Below are 22,829 nucleotides of genomic sequence, written 5' to 3'. Positions count from 1 at the left end.
TCTTTAAAAACTATAACATGTCAGTGAGTAACACTGTTGTACCTGGTGGCATGTTCCCATAAAGACTTCAGGAACATTAAAAGGCTCCAAAGACTAATAACACAGATCTTGGTATTCAGTCTCAGGAGAGTAGTTCAGTGTAAAGCGGACATTACTGCAGAGTGCTTTGCTAGCTTGTTGTGCTTCATATCGCTGCCTCTTGACGTTGTGCTGCATTGTAAATGTTTCAAAGAGCTTCAGTACACAGAAGGTCTACAGAGAAACCAGGGAAACTCACACACACACACACACACACACACACAATACTTGGAAGTAGATCAATTAATTGTTGGTTTGGCTCTGCACATGAGATTTGTTGAAACTCACCAGCCTTATTTTTTCATTTCCGTCCTCTATTCTGGTCATTTGCACTCCCTTTATCCGCTAAATTGTTATTTTACGGTAGAATTAAACTTCTTACTGGGGCCACACAACTGAAATAACACCACATTTCCATTAAATAACAATATTATCACATTCCCAACCAGGTATAACGATGGCTACATGGTGATACTCCTCCCGTCTTGTTTTAGTTTTGCTACCAGTCAACAGAGAAGAGGTTGCTGTAAAAGCTCAAGGGGGTTTTTTGGTTGATAAAACTCCCACCAGGCTAAAACCTCCATATTCCAGAGATATCAAATGATGATTTCCAGGAAAAGGACGACGATGGTATGTTTGGGGAATCAGATCCTCCATATCCACTCAATTCTCACTTTAAGGATCTGTTTGTTTTAGCTGTTTAAGGCAGGCTGTAGAGATCTGACAGGGCTATGATAGGGCCCTAATCCAGAGCAAAGCTGATTTGCTTAAGGGGGCGAGGGAGCGAGGAGGGGGAGGGAGGAGGGAGTGAGGAGGGAGGAGGGAGGGGTGATGGTGGTGGTGGTGGTGGGGGGTTTAAGATGGCCTGTGACAAGAAACAATTGCCCCAAGTGAGAGTCTGCCTCTCTCCCACCCTGCTCCATGACAAAGGTGTACTCTCGATGCTAAGTGACAAATCTGGGGAGACAAAGAGCATTAGCAGGGTGATGCTCTGCTTCAGTGCCTCTGATTGTAGCCAACTCAAAGAGAATCTAATATGGATTTTTTTTTTTTTTTTTTTTTTTTTTAAAAGGAGAGGGAGAGATTAGAATGAAAGAGAAACAATGAACACCTTCTACCAAGGGGGAATTAGTGGAGGGATTGGATAAGGAGCTGGTGTGCCTTAGTGTGTGTGTGTGTGTGTGTGTGTTTGTGTGTGTGTGTGTGTGTGTGTGTGTGTGTGTGTGTGTGTGTGTGCATGCATGTGTGAGTGCTCGTTCTTTGAAATTATTTTTTTCTGAGAAAGAACAATAGGGTTCCCCAGTTCGGTTTGTTTATTCTGTTTATGTGAGCGACACTCTCGCACAAAAATAACACAAATGTCTCTCCTCTCTCAAATCTAAATGTGTACACACTGAGGATGAGCCGTGTATTCTTTCATCTTTTTTACAGTGATTTAACGACGGTGAAAAAGCAGAATTACTTTTCGTTTACAGATTCATAATTTGTATGCAATAACAACTTTTATTTTTGGGCTTTATGAGATTTATTTCTAAGATACAATTTTGAGCACTTCTCTCACCGAGACAATGTGTCCTTCACCACATCTCCTCAACACCCATAGGTGCATGCCTTTACTTCCAGCCACCTCAAATTCCTGACCCATTCACCTCTGGGTGTGGTACTGCGAGTACAGATTTATATCCCAAACAGAGACAGAGAGCATGTTTGGGGATCAGTATAACTGTCAGTGGCTGGCTTAGCGCTGGCATCAGAGCACATCATAAGACCCTATTCATTGCCACTTAGCAGAACAGTCGCCTCAGTTTGCCAGTAACTGTGTGTGTGTGTGTGTGTGTGTGTGTGTGTGTGTGTGTGACTCGCTAAAATGCTCGTACACAAACACAAACACACACGTACTCACCACGAGCGGATGTTGAGGAGATAATACCAAAAAAAAAAAAGTCACACTACACACAAGTTTAACCTAAGTTCAGCACTAACGCCTCTGTGCATGCTCACATACTCTTTCGCCACCCACACACACACCCACACACACATCTCACGTATCTGCCAAACGAACAATCCGCCCACGCAGACCCAGCGGGTCAGGCTTGTGGATAAACAGGGGGATTTGCCGGGGCCAGTGTTTTGCGGGCCACACAGGGCCTGTCTCCATCGCGAGCAGCCATCTTAAGACGCAGAGAGAGAAAAATAAATAACCGAGAGATGGAGATAATAACTGTTCCGCTGCCGTCGTCCAATTGCAACTCACGACCCATCATCACCATCATCGCCGTATAACACATGACACTGGCAACAAGGTGAGATGAGGATGAAGACGGAGATGAAGACGTGGATTAGAGTTGACCAGGCGGGGGGAGGAGGAGGAGGAGGAGGAGGGCGAGGAGGGCGAGGAGGAGGAGGAGCGGGGCAGTTGACAGGATGTGAGGCCGTGAAGTGATAGAGGACGACCTCTGAGATGACTGATAACGGAGGGTGTGGCAGTCAGTAATGTACAAACAACAGCCTTCAATCATATATCAGGACTGTAGGTCTAAAAGAAAAGACAGAAGGATGGTCGAGAGACATAACATAATGGAAAAGAAGTTATCTGGAGCTTCTGTGTTAAGTTTTGTGACTGTCATACAAATACCACAAAATATTATGTTCATTATGCAACTTGAGGATCTGTAGGTCAGCACTGAACGGGAAGTTGTATGTCAGGTTTTGCACACAAAGAACAGACAGTGAAAATGGGTCCACAACACCTAGAACAAGTTAGTGTCATGACACCAGATAATTGGATATCTCTGCCTACTGATGGTCTGGGGATTTTTAAATGCATAGTAGCAAAAACCTACACCTCTTACATTTTGTCAAAGTCACATCTTACCGGACGTGATGCTCTCCCCACTTTCTCCTCAATATAAAGGACTGACGTAAAGACTCTGGATTGGTTCTGTAATACAAGTTTTTCTAAACACTCTGTTTCCAATCAGTTTTATCAATGAAAGCAGAGACAGTGTCCTCAGTCTCTATCTGAGCAAACCATTTAGAGAGTAATCTGTGAGACTCCGAACAAATAGCATCTAAAGTCCCGTTTCCATTTAGGAACTTCTGGGTCAAATTTAGGAGGAGAGAACTTTATAGGAAAGTTCTCTTAGCCGTTGTGTCTCCATTGCAGAGTAGGACCTTGATAGGACCCAGCGGACTCTGGAGGTGATGTAATCGTCTCACTCATTCACTACTCCCTGTATAATAAACACTAAATAGTGAGCAGCAAATCAAGATTTCAGACACTAACTAATCATCATAATTTTGTGTAATCACTATGGGCTGTAGAGTCACGCGACCGTACTCTTCGCATCTATAAAATGTGTAGCATTGCATTGTGGGATTGTTACCAGCAAGTGATATATCTACACACTCAGCACTCGGACACTCAAATAAATTGGTGGGTGGTAAATGTAGCACATTGTATAGTTAATAGGAAGTGATTTCAGACACAGCCTAAGTCAGCTTTCACTACGTCTATTTTGTCTCTCTCAGCTCTTTCCCTTTCCTCCACTGTTGCAGGTTCGGGGCTCGTTTTACACCAGCCAGCCCCCCCTAAAAAAAAACCTGATACAGAATACACCTTTACTAAACCTTCCCAGCGTTTGTGTGTTTTACCCTCCCTGCCTGCCTGCATGCAGTCAGTGTGTGTCTTCTGGGTCAGCTTGGGGACAGGAGGCAGTAACAGGAGGAGGAGGTACAGCTTGTTTTCTAGATTGGCACAAGCCTGTACACAGTGAGCTGGCAGGCCCCGCAGGGCCCGGACAGGCGTGGCCTGGGACTACAGCCATCATCATTCTGATCCAGCATGGTAGTCACTGACATTGCCATTGGGATAAATGTCTGTATTACTATTCAACAGTTACTCAACATTTCATATTTGTTGTTTTTTATTATTATTCTAGCCTAGACAAAACAAGTGAATGGAAGACATCATTTGAGCTCTGAGAAATTATAATGGGCATTTTTTTGGATATTTTATAGACAATAGAGAAAATAACTCCTAGTTGCAGCCCTAGTGGTGTGTGTTGAAGGCTGCTAGGTTTTCCAGGATGTCCAAACGTTGCTGTTTCAACCAAGCAGTGTTGGTTAGTGCAAGGTCAAAAATGCTCTGGCATGTGGAGGTTGATTTGTAAATAAAATAACTGGTAAATTAGGTGAAAGCAGCAACAATCGACCATGCCTAAACAGACAATGAAAAAGGACGTAAACACACTTCAATAAAACAGTATTGTAATTCGTTTTATGTAACTCATTGCTTCTTGTTTTGAGGAACTTGCAAGTCATGACTCGTTTAGACTTTTATTATCAAGTTTCTTCACTGGCAGAGATGCCATTACACAAATAGATGTGGATCGTAAGTATACTACAATAAGCTTTAACAGCAGTGCGATAATGTGCAATATTTAATTTTAATCATTCCCACCAAACATGGCGTATTCCCCACTTTTGGCCAACCAACTGCGCAATAGCTCACTTTCTTCACGCCTGTTAGAGCAGCATTTCCTTTTTTGTGTGTCAAGCGTACATATGACACAGTGCTGAGACGCATCATCATCCTTTAAAGTTTTGCCAAAATATTGCAGACATTGTATAAAAAGGTTAGAGGAACTGATCCACCGTTTGTAACATCAACATGTTGAATCAAAACACACACAGACATACACACACAATAACTTCAGTTAGGACATCCGTCATGTGAAGGCCACACAGACGGGAATACGGATGTTTTCCCTGGTCACACTTGTGTTTTGATGTTTGCTTTGGGGTCAAACGTCACACTCTATGAGGCAAAACAAAAACCTGTCTGGGCTGGTTTAGACTCCACGTGGGTGTGTGTGTGTGTGTGTGTGTGTGTGTGTGTGTGTGTGTGTGTGTGACAGGATGCCAGTGTGTGAGATTATATACTGTATGTGTATGTGAACATGCATGTGTGTCTATGTGTATATATGATGTAGAGACGCTGTGTATATGAGCCGGTGTACATGATGTGTATATGTGCCTGTGTATATGTGCCTGTGTGTGTGTGTGTGTGCCTGTGTGTGTATTTGCAGCAATGTCTGGTGACATCTGCTGCGTTGTTGGCTGGGAGCGGAGCGCAGCGGGCTGCAGGAGCCTCAGACTAAGGAGATGAAAGCCGAGGTCACAACCTGGACCAGTGGGACAAGACACACACTCGCTCACACGACAACACACAAATAAAAAGTCACACATGCAAACGTGAAGAGCTCCACACACGCACACACACAAGCAACATACACATAACACATGCACAAAAAGACACACACTGCAAACATATGTCTTTCTCCCTCACACACACACACGGACACACACAGTATGAGGGAGGCATACAGGAACACAAGGACGAGGGACTTCAGTATGAACAGGGCAAAGATAAAACAGTGAAGCAGACAAAACAATAAGAGGAGAGACTAAATACAGAGAGAGAGAGAGAGAGAGAGAGAGTGAGCAAGAGAGACAGAGACAGAGACAGAGACAGAGACAGAGAGAGAGAGAGAGAGAGAGAACAGAGTATGAAAAAGATGACGCAAACACTGAAGCAAAGCCCCACATCGTCAGGGGCAACAGTTTAATCAGTTTAATTAACAAACACATGCATGTATGCATGTAAGCAAAAACGCACACATACACTGATAAAAGATATGCTGTGTGTCCAAAAGTGTACAGAGCATTGTGTGTGTGTGTGTGTGTGTGTGTGTGTGTGTTTGCATGAACGAGACACAATATTAATATTTAAGTACGGGTGTAGTACTGTGTGCTAGGTCTGCAACTTATTTTTATACTGATTAATCTGCCAATTATTATTTTTTTGGATTAAACACTTAATTGTTTATTTTGTCTATAAATTGTCAGAAAATAATGAAAAATAATGTCACCTGAGTTCCTAAAGCTCAGGTGACATCTTCAATGTGATTGTTATGTCCCACTAACTTCATCTACAGTGATATATTACAGAGCACGTTCTCATATTTGTGAAGCTAAAAGCATTACATGTTTGAACTTGTTGCTTTATTAATGACTTCAATGTTAAATCAACTATAACAGGTGCTTGACTTCTCTAGTGTAGTACTGCACTAGATTTAAGCGTACACATACAATATCCCACGTAGACACCAATACATATACACTCACAGACACAGATACAGTCACACGCAAATGTGACACCTGCACAGAGATGTTGTTGGAGACACACACACACACACACACACACACACACACTAACACACATCTCATGGTGGTGGTAGCAGTTAGTCAGCAGACTAGCCATGTGACGAGGTGGTGTGGTGTGGATTAGGGGCCAATAAGCCTATTAAGGCGACAGGAGGGACCACCCGGCCTCCATAGCCACCTACAACCCACTAACACACAGACACACACACACACACACACACACACACAGAACACCCTAAGACATTACTAAGGGGACACCCAAATACACAGCTCTCCAGACACAGTTGCAGTTTCTCACACTGACACTCAACAAGAAAGAAATATTTCTTTTTTTCTTTTTTTTTCTAACTGTGTGTGTATCTTTCTCTCTATTGATATTATATGTGTATCTTTATTTTCTCATTTAGCCCACATAAATATTAAATGTGCTTCAGTGCTAGAAAAATAAGACATGTTGGCTTCATACTGGCAGAAAAATGGCAGCATTTAGAGTTGTGATCATTGCGTGTGTGTGTGTATGTGTGTGTGTGTGTGTGTGCCTCCAGTGTGTACTTGCTGTGTGTTTGTGGTTGTGTCTATGTGCCCGCAGAGGGAGGGGTCCAGGCATGGGGGGTAATCAGCAGCATCTGTTGCCTCTCCTCAGGGCGATAATTAGATTAAATTAATTTGGAAAGCGTGTGTGAATGTGTGATCCCATACTAAGAACCCCCCCCCCCACACCTCCCCTCCTCACCCCTTCCAACACACACACACACACACACACACACACACACACACACAATAATTGACATCCTTCCAGCTTTGTACTATAAAGTATATATTATTTAAAATTAGCACTGTGAGCACATGCGAACAACCCAAGCAAACACACATACACACATTCTTCTTTTCCGACACAATAAATTAGGCCCTTTTTTTTGGAGTTCGCCAAACTATTTAAGAAATGAGAAACGAGCAAAGGTGAAAACTTTGGAGACACGCATGCACACGAGTGCAAATTAATCCCAATTTGTCGGCCTCGGCACGGGAGAAACTTTTGGGATTTCATACTTCATACCAGCTTTTGTCACCTTTGCGTGAATAGCCGAGGGCTGAAATAATTGTGTTTTTCTTCCCAGAGGCCCAGTCAGCGCTCACAAGCCACTGGCCTACGTAATGTGTTCCAGACAGAGAGAGGAGAGGGGAGGAAGGAGGGGGGGTAGTACACACACCATGGTTATGGGTACAATACAGAGGGTATGTGTGTGTCTGTGTCTGTGTGTGTGTGTGTGTAAAGGTATGAAGATAGTTTGTGGGCTCTGTGTGTGTGTGTGTGTGTGTGTAAGCGGATGGGTGTCATGGTTTTTCACTGAGTGTGCGCTGAGATGAGTGTCAGTATGTGACTGTGTGAGTGTGTGTCAGTGGGAGGTATGTGGTGTGGAAATGGCCTTAATGGAGTTGGATGTGGTCCACAATAGACAGGACATCACCTCAGAGAGAGGACTGAAAAAGAGAGAGAGGGAGAGAAAGAGATGCGGATAGGGGAAAAGAAAGCAGTGACAACATGGCTGAAGGTGTGTTGGAAACATTATCATGAGCCACAGTAAAAATTGCAATGAACAGTATGTAAATAAAGTCAAACAGCTGCTTATACATGCTGCCTTTAAGTCTTCAGTTTATTTGATAATATAATGAATCCAAATGTGTCCATACACCTCGATATATTAGAACATTACAACCATTATAGGGGTTTTTTAACCATTTTGAGTATGGGTATGTGATAACTCTTTGCCCTTTAACCAGCTGAAAAACATTCAGTTGTCCTTAAGGATATGATTGTGTTTGTTTTCAGTGTTAAAAAGCGGTCACTGCTTCATGTAATTTTTTAAAATGAATAAATAAAAATCGATATTCAAAATCTGGCGACGTGTAGATGACAGGTTGTCAGAGCAGTGATTTGGCAAAGTCGGCCATAGATTTGGAAATCCTTTCTTCTTTTTCTGAGTGACATTGATGTAACGCGAGTGAAGAAGGCGAAGTATGAATTGGGTGAGAGGGAGAGAGAAATGGAGGAGGAGCAGAGGAGAGTGGGCCTTGGAGTGTGTATCCCTGTATATTCAATGTATTCAGACATGATAGCTTCTCACTTTAAATACAACCGGCCTCTCTCTCTCTCTGTGTGTGTGTGTGTGTGTGTGTGTGTGTGTGTGTGTGTGTGTGTATGTGTGTGTGTGTGCGTGCACGAGTTATATAAATCCTCCTACAAAGCTTTGAAGATGAGGGAAGTTGGTCTACCATCTCCAGCTTTGGTTGATATGCAAACGCAGAGAGAATACACACAGACATACATACACACATTAACCCCCTCACGCACACACAGACACACACAGAGATACGCACACACACACAAAAGAGCCTGTCAGCACAATACCTTCAAATATAGCCGTCCAATCTTTTGACTCTCTATTTGCCCACCTTTTTGATAATACGCGCCTATTTGAAAAAGGGTGAAAGGCAAGGGTAGCATGCAATTTAGAGATACTACTGTGTAGCCATTTTCAGCCTGCCACCTCTCCCTCCCTCTCTCTCTCTCTCTCTCTCACTCTCCATCGCTTCCCTTCTTTGCTCTCTCTCTCTCTCTCCATTTTTTGATTATGCGATTCGCCTTGGCAGACGAACAAATAGAGGAGAGAAAAAGGTAGTGTTTGACACTGCCATTTTCAATGACAAAATACAATCTAGCCAGGGCCAGTAATTCGACGGGGAGGGATTAGCCTAGCGCAAGGTTGGGCCCCCAGATTAAGACGAAGCCAGAGCACGGGGATCTTGAATTTCATCATCTCCGGCGCTCGGGCACAATGGCGTATTCTTCCCCTTTCTCCTCCGGCGTCTGATGAGGGGTCAGGAGAACTCACCTCTCCTCTTCTTCTTCTGCTGCTGCTGCTTCTCCTCCTCCTCCTCCTCCTCATCACTACCGCATTCATTCATCCTTCCTGACTTTATATTAGCTTAGATACCTGATTGGTGGGAGTGGGGGTGGAGGTGGTGGTGGTGGTGGTGGTATGTGAGCAGGAGGTTCTGAGCAGTCGTTTCACTCATGCACACACGCAAAGTCAAAAGTCAGGAGAAAATATGACTAGACATATAGAGACACTCCAGATGTTGGGATATGTTTATCCAAATCGTCACACATACATCATCACAGACATACCGGCGCACAAAGATACTTTTCCTATTGACACACATTCACAGACGAACACACAGGTGACATAAAGTGGTGATCCAACAGATTAAATGGTGAATGTTTAAAAACAGGTTTGTACAGATCTTAGGGTAGACTGCCCTCTGGTGGTCAAATTATATATGGCCTTAATTTTTGCTCAGTCAGTGGTGACAAACCAAGAACCAGCAGCACTATAACAACATGTCTTAAGTGGGAGTCATGTGGGTCACCAAGGAATTACTCCCCCAAGAATTACCCATTTCCCCTTTGAATTGAAACACTTAACACCTATGTTTTGTCATCTAAAAGTGGTGTGTTGTCTTTGTAATCGCTTGCAAAAGGTGTCAGAACTCAGCAACGTTCTCAAAGAACAGCAGGAGGATGTTTCCTCTGTGAAAACCACACAGGCTAAAGTTAGCGCAGATATTACTACTATTTTTGAGAGACTGGGGAAGACAGATGGTTAAGTGCTGACCATCTAAGACAATGTGACGAGCTAGAAAGGGCTGTAAGACGACAATCTGTAGGAACGTAGTGCTTAATTAGTGGTTGCAGAGGTGCTTACAGTGGACCTAGCTAACAATGAACTTTGAAAAATGTAGAAATTACCAAACTTTGCCAAAAAGTGGTTTGGTCGAGTATTGAGTAGAAACAAGGAGTGGCAATACTTGTGCTCAAGAAATTAACCTTGTATTGTTGAACAAACACAAGGATAATTAATGGAGAATTATCTGTGTGAAGGCCATAATTAATGAGGTGAGGATCTATCTCTATAATATATATGCTCCAAACCAGTAAGATGCAGATTTGGATGAGATTGAGAACTGAATACTAGGAAGGGACAATCAGATTCTGGATGTTTTTAATGGATAGAACAATATATCCTAGTAAAGTTTCAAAGGATAGACATGCAGCACATCAGCTTATAAAAGGACCTGGAGTATGGTAGATGTCTGGAGGCTGACAGACAATATACTGTGAGTCATAGCACTAACAGACCATTCTGTGGTGGCTGTGCCTAACAATGGACGCTCAAAGAGTGAAGAGTAATAGGTGGAGACTTAACACTTCTTTATTTAAACAGTTTTTATCTGAAGAACTTTTCAGAGTAAACATAGGGTCTCTACTGAAGGGATAGGCATTGTCTGGGAGGTCTCCAAGGCATCTATCAGAAGCAAAAATATTGGTGAATTGGGAATTAAGTTAAAGCAAAAGGAAAGAACTTTATCTTAAAAGTAAGGTGAGAAAGTATTGAAATATCAGACAAATTGGTGGCGAGCCAGTTACAACAAAAGGATATATTAATCTGGACAAGTAGTGACTACAGCTAAGGAAATGAATCAAGTCTTTATAAGTTCTACCTACTTCTGTATACTTCAGACACTCCTCTTTATATTGAGGAAATCAATGCGTTGGTTTTGAAGGATTGATCTCCCTGGGCTGTCGTCTAATCAAGTAGAAACTTTGGACGCTCCAATTACAGCGGATGAAGTTAGGAACGCTGTTAAATTAATGAAGTCAGGAAAAGGCTCCGGGGTTAGATGGCTTCCCTGTTGAATAATATAAAAAACGACATTGATATTCTTACGCCTATCTTAACAAAAGGCATATTCTGAGGCTATATGAACAGGTGAGTTACCCAGTACATTCAAATCCAGCAGTAGTGTCATTGCTACTCAAAAAAAAGAGGGAAGAAACCACTTGATCCAATGAGCTACAGGCCTATCGGTTTAGCAGGGGTTGATTACAAAATACTAACTAAAGGTATTGGTTATACATCTTAAGCTTACCCTGCTGGACATTAAACATCCAGACCCAGTTGGATTTATTGGATTTATAAGTGGAGGGTCATCCTCTGATAACATCAGTAGATTTCTTCACTTGATGGGGTTAAGCAGGGAGTTGAAAGGCTTTGAACCGGGTGGACTGGGTGGGGGGGTTTTTTGTTGCATACTTTGAAAACTTTTGGATTTGGAGTTAGGTTTTTAAATTGGATTAGAGTGATATATGCAGACCCAAAGGCATCAGTCCTTACAAATGGCTTGATATCACCCTCCTTTAAACTGTCACAGGGTGCAGAGTCGGGAGACCTGCTCTCTTCATTATTGTTTGTTATTTTTTTAACAACTTTCAGTAACTTTTAGAGCAGAGCCAGAGATTGGTGGGGATAGAGCCAGAGGAAGATATCACAAGCAGTTTCTTTATGCTGATGATGTTGTGTGGCCGTCTAGAGACCCTGCCTCTTCAGCCCCTGTATTGTTGGTTTCCTTTAAACATTTTCAAAAGATATTGGGTTATATAATTAATCGGTGCAAGTCTGACATAATGCCAGTATTGAGAACGAGTCATAGGGTTTAATTAGTACAATTCAGATGTATGGATACAGGAATGGTATGACTTGGGATACAATTTTGTGCAGATCTTACTAGTGTAAAGCAAATTAATATGTCTCCACTACTTGTAACATCTAACAAAATTAGAAACTAACAAATCTGAGTTTAGGGGGAAAAATAAGCATCATAAAAATGGTAATTGAACCTCAGTTGAAACATCTCCATGATGGTGTCAGACTTTCTGTAGACGGGGGAGAAACCAACATTCCTAAATTATACACTACAAGGAGTTTAGCAGAGCTGGGATTACCAGATGAAGAGTGGTAAGGAATATCATTGGAAATGACAAAATTGGTTAAACTTTATAATAATGGAAATATTAATCAACTCTCATGGATGAAGATAAAAAATGAACTTGCTGCCCCCTTGAGGCTAATAGAAGCACTGTCATATAATTAATATACCCAGCATTAGTAATAAACTGATCCTGGAGCATTTCAGAGAGAGATGGATAAAAGTTGTTACATGATTTGGAACAACTCATTAATCCAAATGAGAAAAAGGTTATGTATGGGAATCATGGGTGGATAAGAATCTTTAAAAAAGTAAAAAACTTTGCAAATCTATCCTCATATGTAACTCTCTGTCTCAGTATCTCACATTACAAGTAACAGCGACGGTACTCAGCAATTCAACAAGAAATAAGGTGTTTTGTAGATTTAACATAACAGTTGCAGTATACTTTTTTTGTCACAGTAGTGTGCAAACACAATATTAATCCCAGGCCAGTACAACACACTACAGCAATTTTAAAACATGTCTGAGGTGAATTAGACCATTTAAGACAAAGCTACAATGCAAGTCTAATTTATCTAGTAAATCTGCTGCTTATAAAAGTGCATTATATATTGCTCAACATTTTTAGGCAGATATAAAGAGAAACAATCAAGGACTAATCAAATGAACAATCACCTAAACTGCCAATACACTTCTAGAGATATATGAAGCTTTACCGAGAAGGATCAAACTTGACTTGAATTACTTTAAAATTCATTTAAAAGCCAAAGCATGTCATTTACTTCCTGTTTATTACTTATAATTATCTAACAGGTTAGAGAGGATCCCTTAAAAAGTATTTTCTAAATCAAGACAAACATAAACCCTCACCATAAAAATCACTCCTTCTACCTTTAATTTAGATTTTTCCATCGTGGCCCTCTCTCTAAATCTGAGTGTGTGAAGGTGTAAGGTTGCCTTCTTCCTCTCCTCCCTCCCTCCCTCTTTGCCTCCTCTGTGCTCTCCATTCCTGCTGTCAAGAGACTGGTTCAGCTTTGATCTTTCTGTCATTAGTCAGGTATGCAGAGACACAGGCAAACCCACACACTCTCTCTCTTTTTTTCCCCTCCTTCTCTTGGTCTCTTTGTGCTCTCTCCCACGCTCTGACCAGAGAACACCAGCTGACCTGCTTGTCATCTCTGCTTTCTTTCAAAGAGAGAAAGGTAGAGTAGTTTCTGCTGTCGTTCCTTTGAGCTTGATGAGTACAGAAAGTGACAAGTGTCAAACCACTCAGCCGGTTCTCCTCGATTTCTTCCACCAACAGTCTTTTTTTTTTTAAGAGGGTTGAGGAGTCTCAGAGGCCTTTCCTTGTTGATAACTAGTGACCCTCTCTCTCCACAGTTAAAACGTTTGCACATCAGACTTAACAGAAAGCTAACATTTCCTTAAAAAGCAGTAAATATGTTCCTAGAAAGTGTAAGCTAGCTATAACTTCATAATGCCAGCAAAAGCAAAGTCAGAGCAGGTATGAATTTCTTAAATTCTTACTATTACAGCTGCATGGCAACACATGTAAAGGCTCGCATTTCTCAGAAAGGCTGAGGCTGGCATAACATGCAACAGTTCCTTTGGATAAAACATCCTCGGCACTTCATTAATTATCTTTCGAACTGTCTTCAAAACCTTGACCTGCTCAAACAAATGTGAGCAACAGACACAGAGAGAGAAAAAGAGAAAGAGAGAGACTTAAAGAGTTTGCACTGCAACGGGAGGTCAGGCTGTCCCTGTGATGTGTGTCGGTGTCGATATGTGTCAGTGTGGATCCCGCAGGGAGGCTCGTCCTTCAAGCTGCAGGATCAGGACAAGTACCTGTGACAGCGCAGACCCGCCCTGTTCAAGGGCCAGAGCAAGACACACTGAAGACCTAACAGACTGAAAGGTGCTGCTCTGTGGTAAATATTGATCTACGCTTTCATTACTTCAACTACAACAATTAGTAAAATGACTGAGATACTGAGCCGTGTCAAAGTATAAATGTATTCTAATAGAGAAAGATTTTAGGAGACACTCCATCACAGACCAAAAACTTAAACAAGAAAGTACTTAGGAGCATCATGTCGCATCACTGGCTCCAGCACAAGTAGGAAACACGGTTGCCCCATCTCCCTCTCTTTTTCTACATTCCCTCTCTCTTCCCTCAATCCATCATTCCAACTATCTCACACAGCTGTCTCATTTTTCTTACTAATCATGAATCCTGGCCTTTTCAAACTGTTGTCTTTTGCTTCTGTTGCTTTAAACAGTAGTGTGACATGACAGAAACCAAGACAAGGGTCAGATAAATTACTTTAATTGTTGCAGTAAAATGCAAACGTTCTGAATATGTGGCATCAATAAATGAACAAGTTACTCATTTGCAAACTGTGACATGTTTCACAAGCGGACCTGAAGTTTATTGCCTCAGGATGTGACCACTAAATGACGCTCCATGTTGTTGAGTGTCTGTTACCACCATGAACACACACACAAACACACACGCCAAGCTGTCATTGTGATCGTGAATGTATGCCAATCAATGATGCAAATCAGCACTTCAACCACACACACCACACTGCAACCATCCACACAGAGAGGAGCGTAATAGCAGAGTTTGACCACATGGTGGCAGAACCTGCATGTGTAATGCAGAACGGACTTACCCAGAAAACTGCTGAGATTGAGTAAAATATGTTACATTGAAGCAATAATCACCTATGTTTCCCACTCAATGACAGTCCAGGTGTCTTTAAACCATAATGTACCCCATAGAATTAAAATGAATACAAAAATCTAAATGATCAGTGTGCTAATACACAGATAAAGAAAGACAGAGTGTCAATTCAATAATAAAGACAAGAAGAGTGAGGAGACAAAAGTGCATTTGCAAAGACACAAATAGGTAGATATAAGTCTGTACTCACGTTTTCAATGACAAACGTCCACTCTTTGTCTTCAAACTCCTCTGCATGAGGATCCTGCAATGACAGTGACAAAAGGAATGCTTTAATACAGAATATGCAGGATATTAGAGCAGTATGGTCATTTAATACACGTACTGTAACAACTACACCACAGAGGTAATTTTGAATTATTACACAACCCATCTCAAGCAACACTATCTTTATACTTTACTTAGTGTCATCATGCATAAGGAAGTCAAAAAGTCAAGTTTCAGTATGAGGTGAGTGGAGTTCAGAGAGCCAATATCATAAACTGCAGGTGTGATAAAAGACTGAGCAGGACGCCGACGCCAATGCCACACACACACACACACACACACACTACATAAATGTTGTCGTGGACCTTCAGCCTAAAAATGCATTCAATGAAAAAAAAGCATGATTCAGCTGCTGTATCAGCTGACCCGTCATCCGTAGTATCCAGTCCAGATCTAAGATAGCAGTGCTGTGATCAGAGTTCAGTAACAAGTGAGTTTAATATATTTAAATATGAACTGCAGCTCATAACAGGCAATAGTTAGCCAACAATTAAACTCAGAATGTATCATAAAAGTATGTGTGTGTGGGTGGGGGGGGGGGTGCTTACGGGGCAGCCTGAGTACAGAAGCTGTGACGTTTTTCCAATTTGTGAAGAATAATATGATGAAAATACTATTTGTATATATACTACTTTTGTATAGAGTTGATGCGCCTCAGCACCGAGGTGCTGACATGTGTTACACAACAGAAAATAGACAGTTTCAGTGACAGCTCATCTACTTTACATACATATACTCCCTCTACTCTCACTCTGCTCACCCACTGACCTGATTTATCTGTCCTACTTCCCCCCTCCACATACATGTGTGCATACATGCAGAAATGCTTTGCATTAATCAAGTACATTTCACTCATATAGAAATGAACTATTGACTCCCTGCCTGGACTCAAAACCTGATTCTGATGTATTCCTGTGTTTGCTTTGTGTATTTTGACTAGTTTAAGCTTTAATTGTAATGTATAATTACATTTAATGGGTCATCAATCTTTAAAATGAACAGAAAGGGACAAAAAAAATCAACACTGGAACCCAAAACATTGATGTACATGACAGAAGAGGGCAGAGTAACACTAAATTATAGATGTTTCTCTCTCTCTGTTTCTGTCAATCTTATTTGCCTCTGTTGATATATTGTACTTGCCTGTCTGCCCCATGTGTCTCTAGGTCTTTTTTCCTGTCTGTCTCACTGTGAGCTGATGAGAAGACAGTAATGGACACAGCGAGACAGCAAGCAGCTCTGCCTCACTGTGCACGCATGGATGACCTTCACTGCCCTTCAGGTGCGCTCATACACAGATCTCACACACGTAGTGAGATCTGTGTATATGAAGGGTAGGGTGTAGTATATTCAGACCTTAAATGTGTATGATTGTTGCATCCTTAGAGTGTAAGAAACACACAGGCACACACACACACACACACACACACAGTAAGCACTTGTACTGATGGCCTTTCCTTCCGACTGCGCTTGGGACACACCCCTGGAAATCAATATTCCTGCAGTCTTGCCAGAAACACAACACACACTCACACATGTGGACATAAACACACAGCGAGCTACACAGCTGCCTCGCCCTTCAATTTTAAATCCTCCATTATTTCAGAAGCACATTAACTGTTACTAAAAGCCAATCGAGCATGGCACTATCAGCCTTTCCTCAGTTTATTCTCAGCTCTTGTGTTGTCTGCAGAGTTTTAGTGCTGCTAATAAATATAATCTCCAGCTTCCTGACAGAATGCAGCTTTGTTTTCCATAAATTGTCATTATCATTAAGAGGATTTACAAAAATAAGCATCTTCTGTCTCCTCTTCAACAGATTATAAAAACTCACAAGCTAAAGTCTGCGAATTACAAACTAGCTGAGGTAATAAAAAAACTAAAAAATAACACCTGGCTGGGTTTAGAGGCATATAGCCAACCTTTGTGTTTCACTCTGGTGGTTGGTTGGTATTAACTGCGTCTCAGCTCTCTGCACATTGCCTCTGTAGGAATCAATTCTATCTATAGAATGAGCAGCCAGCCTCTTTTAAGTTACTTTTGGACTTCTTGTTGTCTACAAAGTTCAGCTGAGGCTGCCTGCTGGTGTTCATCTCTCTGAGGTACGAGCTGCAGTACTGCTAGGCTCAGCTGTTTTCACTGCAGTGCTTCAGGCCAGACGGGGCGGTGAGAGTATTTTCAAATCACTGCTCACGTTTGCTTTAACCTTCGAGAACAACCTGATAGTAAACTACAGAAAACTACACCAAACTGACTTTTCATGATTTGTTCAAGGACACTTCAGTACTGCGGATCCTCCAGTTAATACCCGTCTAGTCAACATACTGCATATATAATTAGTAGTTATTAGATTTAGACCTACATTAAGTGATGTTTTTGATAGTAATGAATCAAGTGACTGCATGTAATGTGTGTCACTTCTATGATTAAACCCATGGAGGAATAACACCTAACTTGGCAATTCTATCCACTTTTTAGGCCATTGTTTTGGCTTTCCACACCTGTGAACTGTGAATAAGTTTACAGTAAGCCGGCTAAATTCTGATGTGTTCACAGCAGACGCTTCAGCTCGTTTCTGCAAACACATCCGTCCTCATTAAAACAGAAAAACGAGTATTTCTCCTCCTACTGGGCAAGTCAGCCACAGAAAATCAGCGAAGAAGAAAACAGCATACTATTTCAATTTCCACTGTGTCTTCCTGGTATTTTGTTTATTGCAAGCAAATAAAGACAATTTCAGCGAGAGAAAGGGGGTAGGTAGCTGTGTTTAATTCTAACTAATCTGTCAAAGTAAACAACAAAGAGAACGACACGTGCATGAAGCTATTCGCCATTGCTGTTGTATCTCTTCCTCTTCTTCCAATGAAATGCTGTGCTACTGTCGCTGATATGACAGAGTTTCCACAATGGTCAATCTTCCCTGTGCATGCTACAATGCCAAGCTGGCATTTCCAGATTTACTCACTCTGGAGGTCGTGTCTAACAAAGTTTCATTTTCAGGGAAGAAAAACTTTTAATCTGGACGAAAAGGAAAAACGAAGAGAAGAAGTAACTTAGCCGGCTTAGTGTGGTCTCACTGCTCTCAACCCCCCTTATAAAACCTTAGGCAGCCGTTTCCTGTCAACAAGCTCAGGCAAGCTAACTGTATACTACCTGACAGGCACAAAAAACCAGCAAAGAGTCGGTTAACACCTTAGCCATAACAACCTGATAAGCTGATGGTTTATCAGGCCTGTGTTTTTAACAAAGACCAAAAAGCTGACTGCAGAGACAGTAATATTTGAATGGTGGTTTTATGTAACAGACATGGTTGGGCTTTGCCTTTGGTTTCCATACAAAAGCAGGTTTATTACTTCCTCTGGGACAGGAAGTGGAAGTGGCCCAGAATAAGAGGATACTGACATGTACACCAGCGGCACGGACGTAGAAAACTGAGCCAGTACACATGAAACCATTTCATGCATACTTTTAACTGGCAGACATCACAGGATGCTTTTGGTATCTTTACAAAAATCTGGAGATAAAACAATGCCTCCAAATTTTTGTAACTATCAATCGTGCATTAAAAAGCAGTTGTAGTTGATAATGAATATAGACTCATGACAGGAGCGTAACAGGCTGCTAATACTTATAAGAAGCTGAGGCATTTACAGAGGTATTTATGGCAGGAGGTCTGGTTGAGACAGTGACATGGGTAACAGGACACTGAGCTCAGACCTGGCCTGTCAGTGCAGAGGCCAAGCATGTTTAAATAAGCCAGGCGCCGTGACAGATACGGTCTGTACAAGTCTGCCATTTACAAACACACCTGTAATATAATATGTATAGGGGGGGGCTTCCGATTGCAAAATACATGCTCAAATTTCAAAATCCAATGAATCAACCCGCCTTCACTTTCTCAAATAGTCTAAATTCTTTAAATGCAGAGGTCAAAATGTGTCAGGGCCGACAGTTCTGGCATACACAAAAGCTAGCATTTTGAATTTTAGAGAACGAGTACTAGACTTCCCATTAAATGTTCAAAAGAAATATTATGTGCTGTTGTTTATCCAGTCTGAAAATAAATGCCTGAAGCACCCTCCCTGATAGCCGAACATTTCCAGCTCATGCAATATAGCTGCAACATCCCTGGTTAGACTCCGGCTGGGGATGTTTGTTGCATGCCATTCCCTTCTCGCTCTCACTCTCTCTAGTTTCCTGTCTGCTTCTCCACTGTCTGCTGTCTGATAAAAGGCAAAAAAATGCTCAAAAGAAAGAAAAATGAATGCCTTCCTTGCAAAGTTTGGGTTTTGTCCATTTATTGAGAAAGTCAAAGGGACATCATCATAGTTATTTGTATACGTTACTGTTACTGCAGTCCAATGGCCAGAAGACCCTCATGTTCCTTAAACAACCTTAAACAGAGCAAGTGCTGATTTTGAACATCTGTATGCTTACCTTAAAAAGAGTGACTGTGATTTCAATGTTCTCAGGTACAGGCCACACCACCACTCCTCTGTAAGGGTTTTTGATGCCTGGCTGCCAGCTGTGGGCCTGCAGGACAGAGAAAAACAAGGTATGTGAGCCATGAATAGAGGGAGATTCAACAATGACTATTAGTTTAAATTAGTAGAAGGAAAAGAAATGTAATTATAACAGTGAGAAGATTCATAACAGACAGTGGCTGAGAACAAATTGCATCACTAAATGCAAAATGTTTGGCCTGTTTACGACATCAGAAGGCAGATAATTGATGTGTGCTGATGTTTGGTACAGTTGAGATGCATATATTTACAACTCCAAGTGAGAAACCTTTACATATTCATTATTTCTATATTTTATTCTATCAAATACAAACCTTGGAGGATTTCCGTCGACTCCGGCGCGTCCAAACCACCACCAGTTTGTCTGGTTGCCTGAAAGAAACAGACAGAAAAGACAGATGAGATGAATTTTAATCATCAATCTACCTGTCTCTGTGTCTTAAATCAACCTATATGTTAAACACTCATCCTGTGGAGTTTGTTTTTTACTCTAGTAGCCCTATGAAGCACTTTTTTTATGAGTGGACTCCCTATTTTGCTTGACTTGTGCACTTTAAACATTTCTTTGACCTGAAGGATACACACAGTCACCTGCCAAAGAGACTGCTAGAAGAAACAAATCCACCAGCCAAGCATATCTTTATATATTTCACAGGCCAAAATAATAAACCTCCTTTTTTGTGGCACATATACTTACTCTTTATAAATGCTGCCACATAATAGCTATTTAATAAACAGCAGCTAGCAGCAGACCAGCAGCAAGTGACAGTTTAATGGAGATGATGTCCTATGTGGTAAACAGTGCTACGAAACTGGGAGCTCTTACAGTTTTACAGCACTGTTTAGACACACATAAAATAACACATATGGTGCGTTTGTGTACACTGTATGAGGACAAATATGAGTAATGTTTCATTTTCATTTCATCACTCTGTACAGTTACAAATAAATATAAATATGTAAAACACTTCAGTGAAAGCTCTCAACCACATGAGTCATTTCCTCTGATCCATGATGTATTTTATTACATGTGTATTTTGGTATAAACATCAATCCGCCAGCGTTGTTGGATAGCCTTCCAAGATTTACTCAGCAAACAAAAAAAAAAAACCCTACCCGTATTTGGCGTTTGGCGGAGGTGTCAATTTCAGGGAGTAACAATGAATAAAAAACAGAACAGGAGCTCAACAGGCCTCCTTCAGGACCGTCTCTGTATGAGGGATCGGAGCTTGTATCTTAATGCCTGACGTTTAAAACCCTGATAAGCCTACTAGACTACTACTACACACACACACTCCTCACTCACTCACACATACTCCTCACTCACTCCTTGTATGAATAAATAATGAGACACAACTCAGCTCAGACTTTGTCTCTGTGGACTGCTGCATGGACACACACACATAGACACACACACACGCAGTAACACACACACACCCAAACTCAAGGAGGCTTAGAGTTATGAGAATTGCAGATGAATTTGCAAGATTATGGCAAAATTGGGTGTTCCTTTTGGTTTATTAAAAGTGCCAAAATTGGAGGGCTTTGGTAGCTGAGTGGTAACCAAACATGCCACATAATCTCAGCATCTCTGGTTCAAGATCTTTGCTGCTTGTCAGTCCCCTCTCTCTATGCCAGCTACTATCAAATAAAGGCAAAAACACCCAAAAACATAGTAATATTTTTTAAGTGCTAAAATTAAAGGGCAAGGAAATCAAACTCCTCCTCTCAAACCTTTCTGATGTCTGACTTGTGTGTCCGAGAATTTCTCTAGCTTCTGACATAAACAATTAAAAATTGATTAGCTGTACAGTACAGAGATGACGTTACACAACTATTTCTGTCACTTTTCATGCTAAAGTATGAATGTCTTCTAGGAGAGACTGTCTATTGTTAAACCAATGCTTTTTGGCTTGCAAAGTGGCTCAAATCTAAACTGTGCCTATTGGATATATTAAGCTGAAATGCGTTGATTTAATCATAAAGTTTTTCTATAGTGGAAGTAGTTGAAGTTGTGTCAGAAACCTCTACTCTGCTTCTAGTGGAGAGACTGTCTGATGTGAACCATGATCACCATTTAAACAATATCACATCTTGCTTCTCTCTATGATTGATCAACTATAAACATCAACTATAAACTTTTACCTTCTAACATGGTCAGATTAAACATCATTCAAACTTGCTCTTCTGGATTCAAATCTGGCCCTCATCCAACTCTGACACACACATACCCGCACTTTTAAAAAATCTTTCTCTATAAAAGAAACTCTAAATAATCACTGAGATAAACCTGCAAGCACCTGCTTAATACATCACATCTGACTTGCTGTTTCGCCTTGAAGTGAGAAGAAGAAGATGACAAACTGGGGACATATTTTACTCTTTATAGTCAAAATGAGAAATCATCCAAAACAGTTTAAAGCAGTTATAGCTGGCAGGCTCGGATCTGCTTGTCTGTCACTTCTGCTGCTTTAGCTGTGTGTGGTGGTGATGGTGGGACAGGGTAGTTATGCTGTAGATATAAAGACAATGCACTGCAATAATAAATACAGTTTTTATATTGAAAGCTCCACTTAATCAATAATGACATTTAATCTTTAATAGTAAGATTTATATTGCAGTAGGGATGCACCGCTCCGACACACTGAATCAGTATGGGTCAGACAGTGATCTTATTAGGAGGATCAGGCATGATGTGACTGATTCATATTAAATACAGTGTGTGTGTGTGTGTGTGTGTGTGTGTGTGTGTGTGTGTCTCCGCTCTCTGCTCTATATTACATTCATTCATTCTTGTGAAATTCATATTCACAAGAATCTAGCCCTCGTGCTTTTGAGCAACCCGCTTCAGCTCAAGGGCTGAGTCTGACCTTTGACCTCATAATGGAGAAAAGAAAGAAAGCAAATTGCCCTTCAGGGATCAATTAAAACCACTTAATTCTGACCTGTTCAGGCTTTGTCAAGAGTCTGACTGATAACTTGTCCAGGCAAATATTAGTTTAGGTGTAAAAGCAGACCATTAACATAAAGACTAATGATATATGTGAGGTAATTATAATACATCATTACACAGTTTGTTCACCAGAGAACTCCGACAAGTCTATTTCTCCAACGTAAAAAGTCCTTTTTTCCCCCCGATTGGTACTTTAATT

At 41.2% G+C, this 22,829-nt stretch overlaps 1 protein-coding gene across 1 annotated transcript in view; it reads right to left on the bottom strand.

Annotated features, from left to right (window-relative positions):
• Window positions 1-22,829, bottom strand: part of ehbp1 (EH domain binding protein 1) — a 167,907-nt gene that overhangs the window by 122,590 nt on the left and 22,488 nt on the right. Inside the window, exons 3-5 of the mRNA XM_053332881.1 lie at window positions 19,992-20,049; window positions 19,592-19,687; window positions 15,078-15,131 (exon numbers count right to left, since the gene is read on the bottom strand). Coding sequence (XP_053188856.1) covers window positions 15,078-15,131; window positions 19,592-19,687; window positions 19,992-20,049 — 208 coding nt within the window. The remainder of the gene's footprint in view (window positions 1-15,077; window positions 15,132-19,591; window positions 19,688-19,991; window positions 20,050-22,829) is intronic.

The sequence above is a fragment of the Scomber japonicus genome, chromosome 14 (genome assembly GCF_027409825.1).
Source record: "Scomber japonicus isolate fScoJap1 chromosome 14, fScoJap1.pri, whole genome shotgun sequence".
NCBI classification, from domain to species: domain Eukaryota; kingdom Metazoa; phylum Chordata; class Actinopteri; order Scombriformes; family Scombridae; genus Scomber; species Scomber japonicus.
The sequence above is the reverse complement of the archived record's forward strand: the minus strand, read 5'-3'. Positions and strand labels throughout refer to the sequence as shown.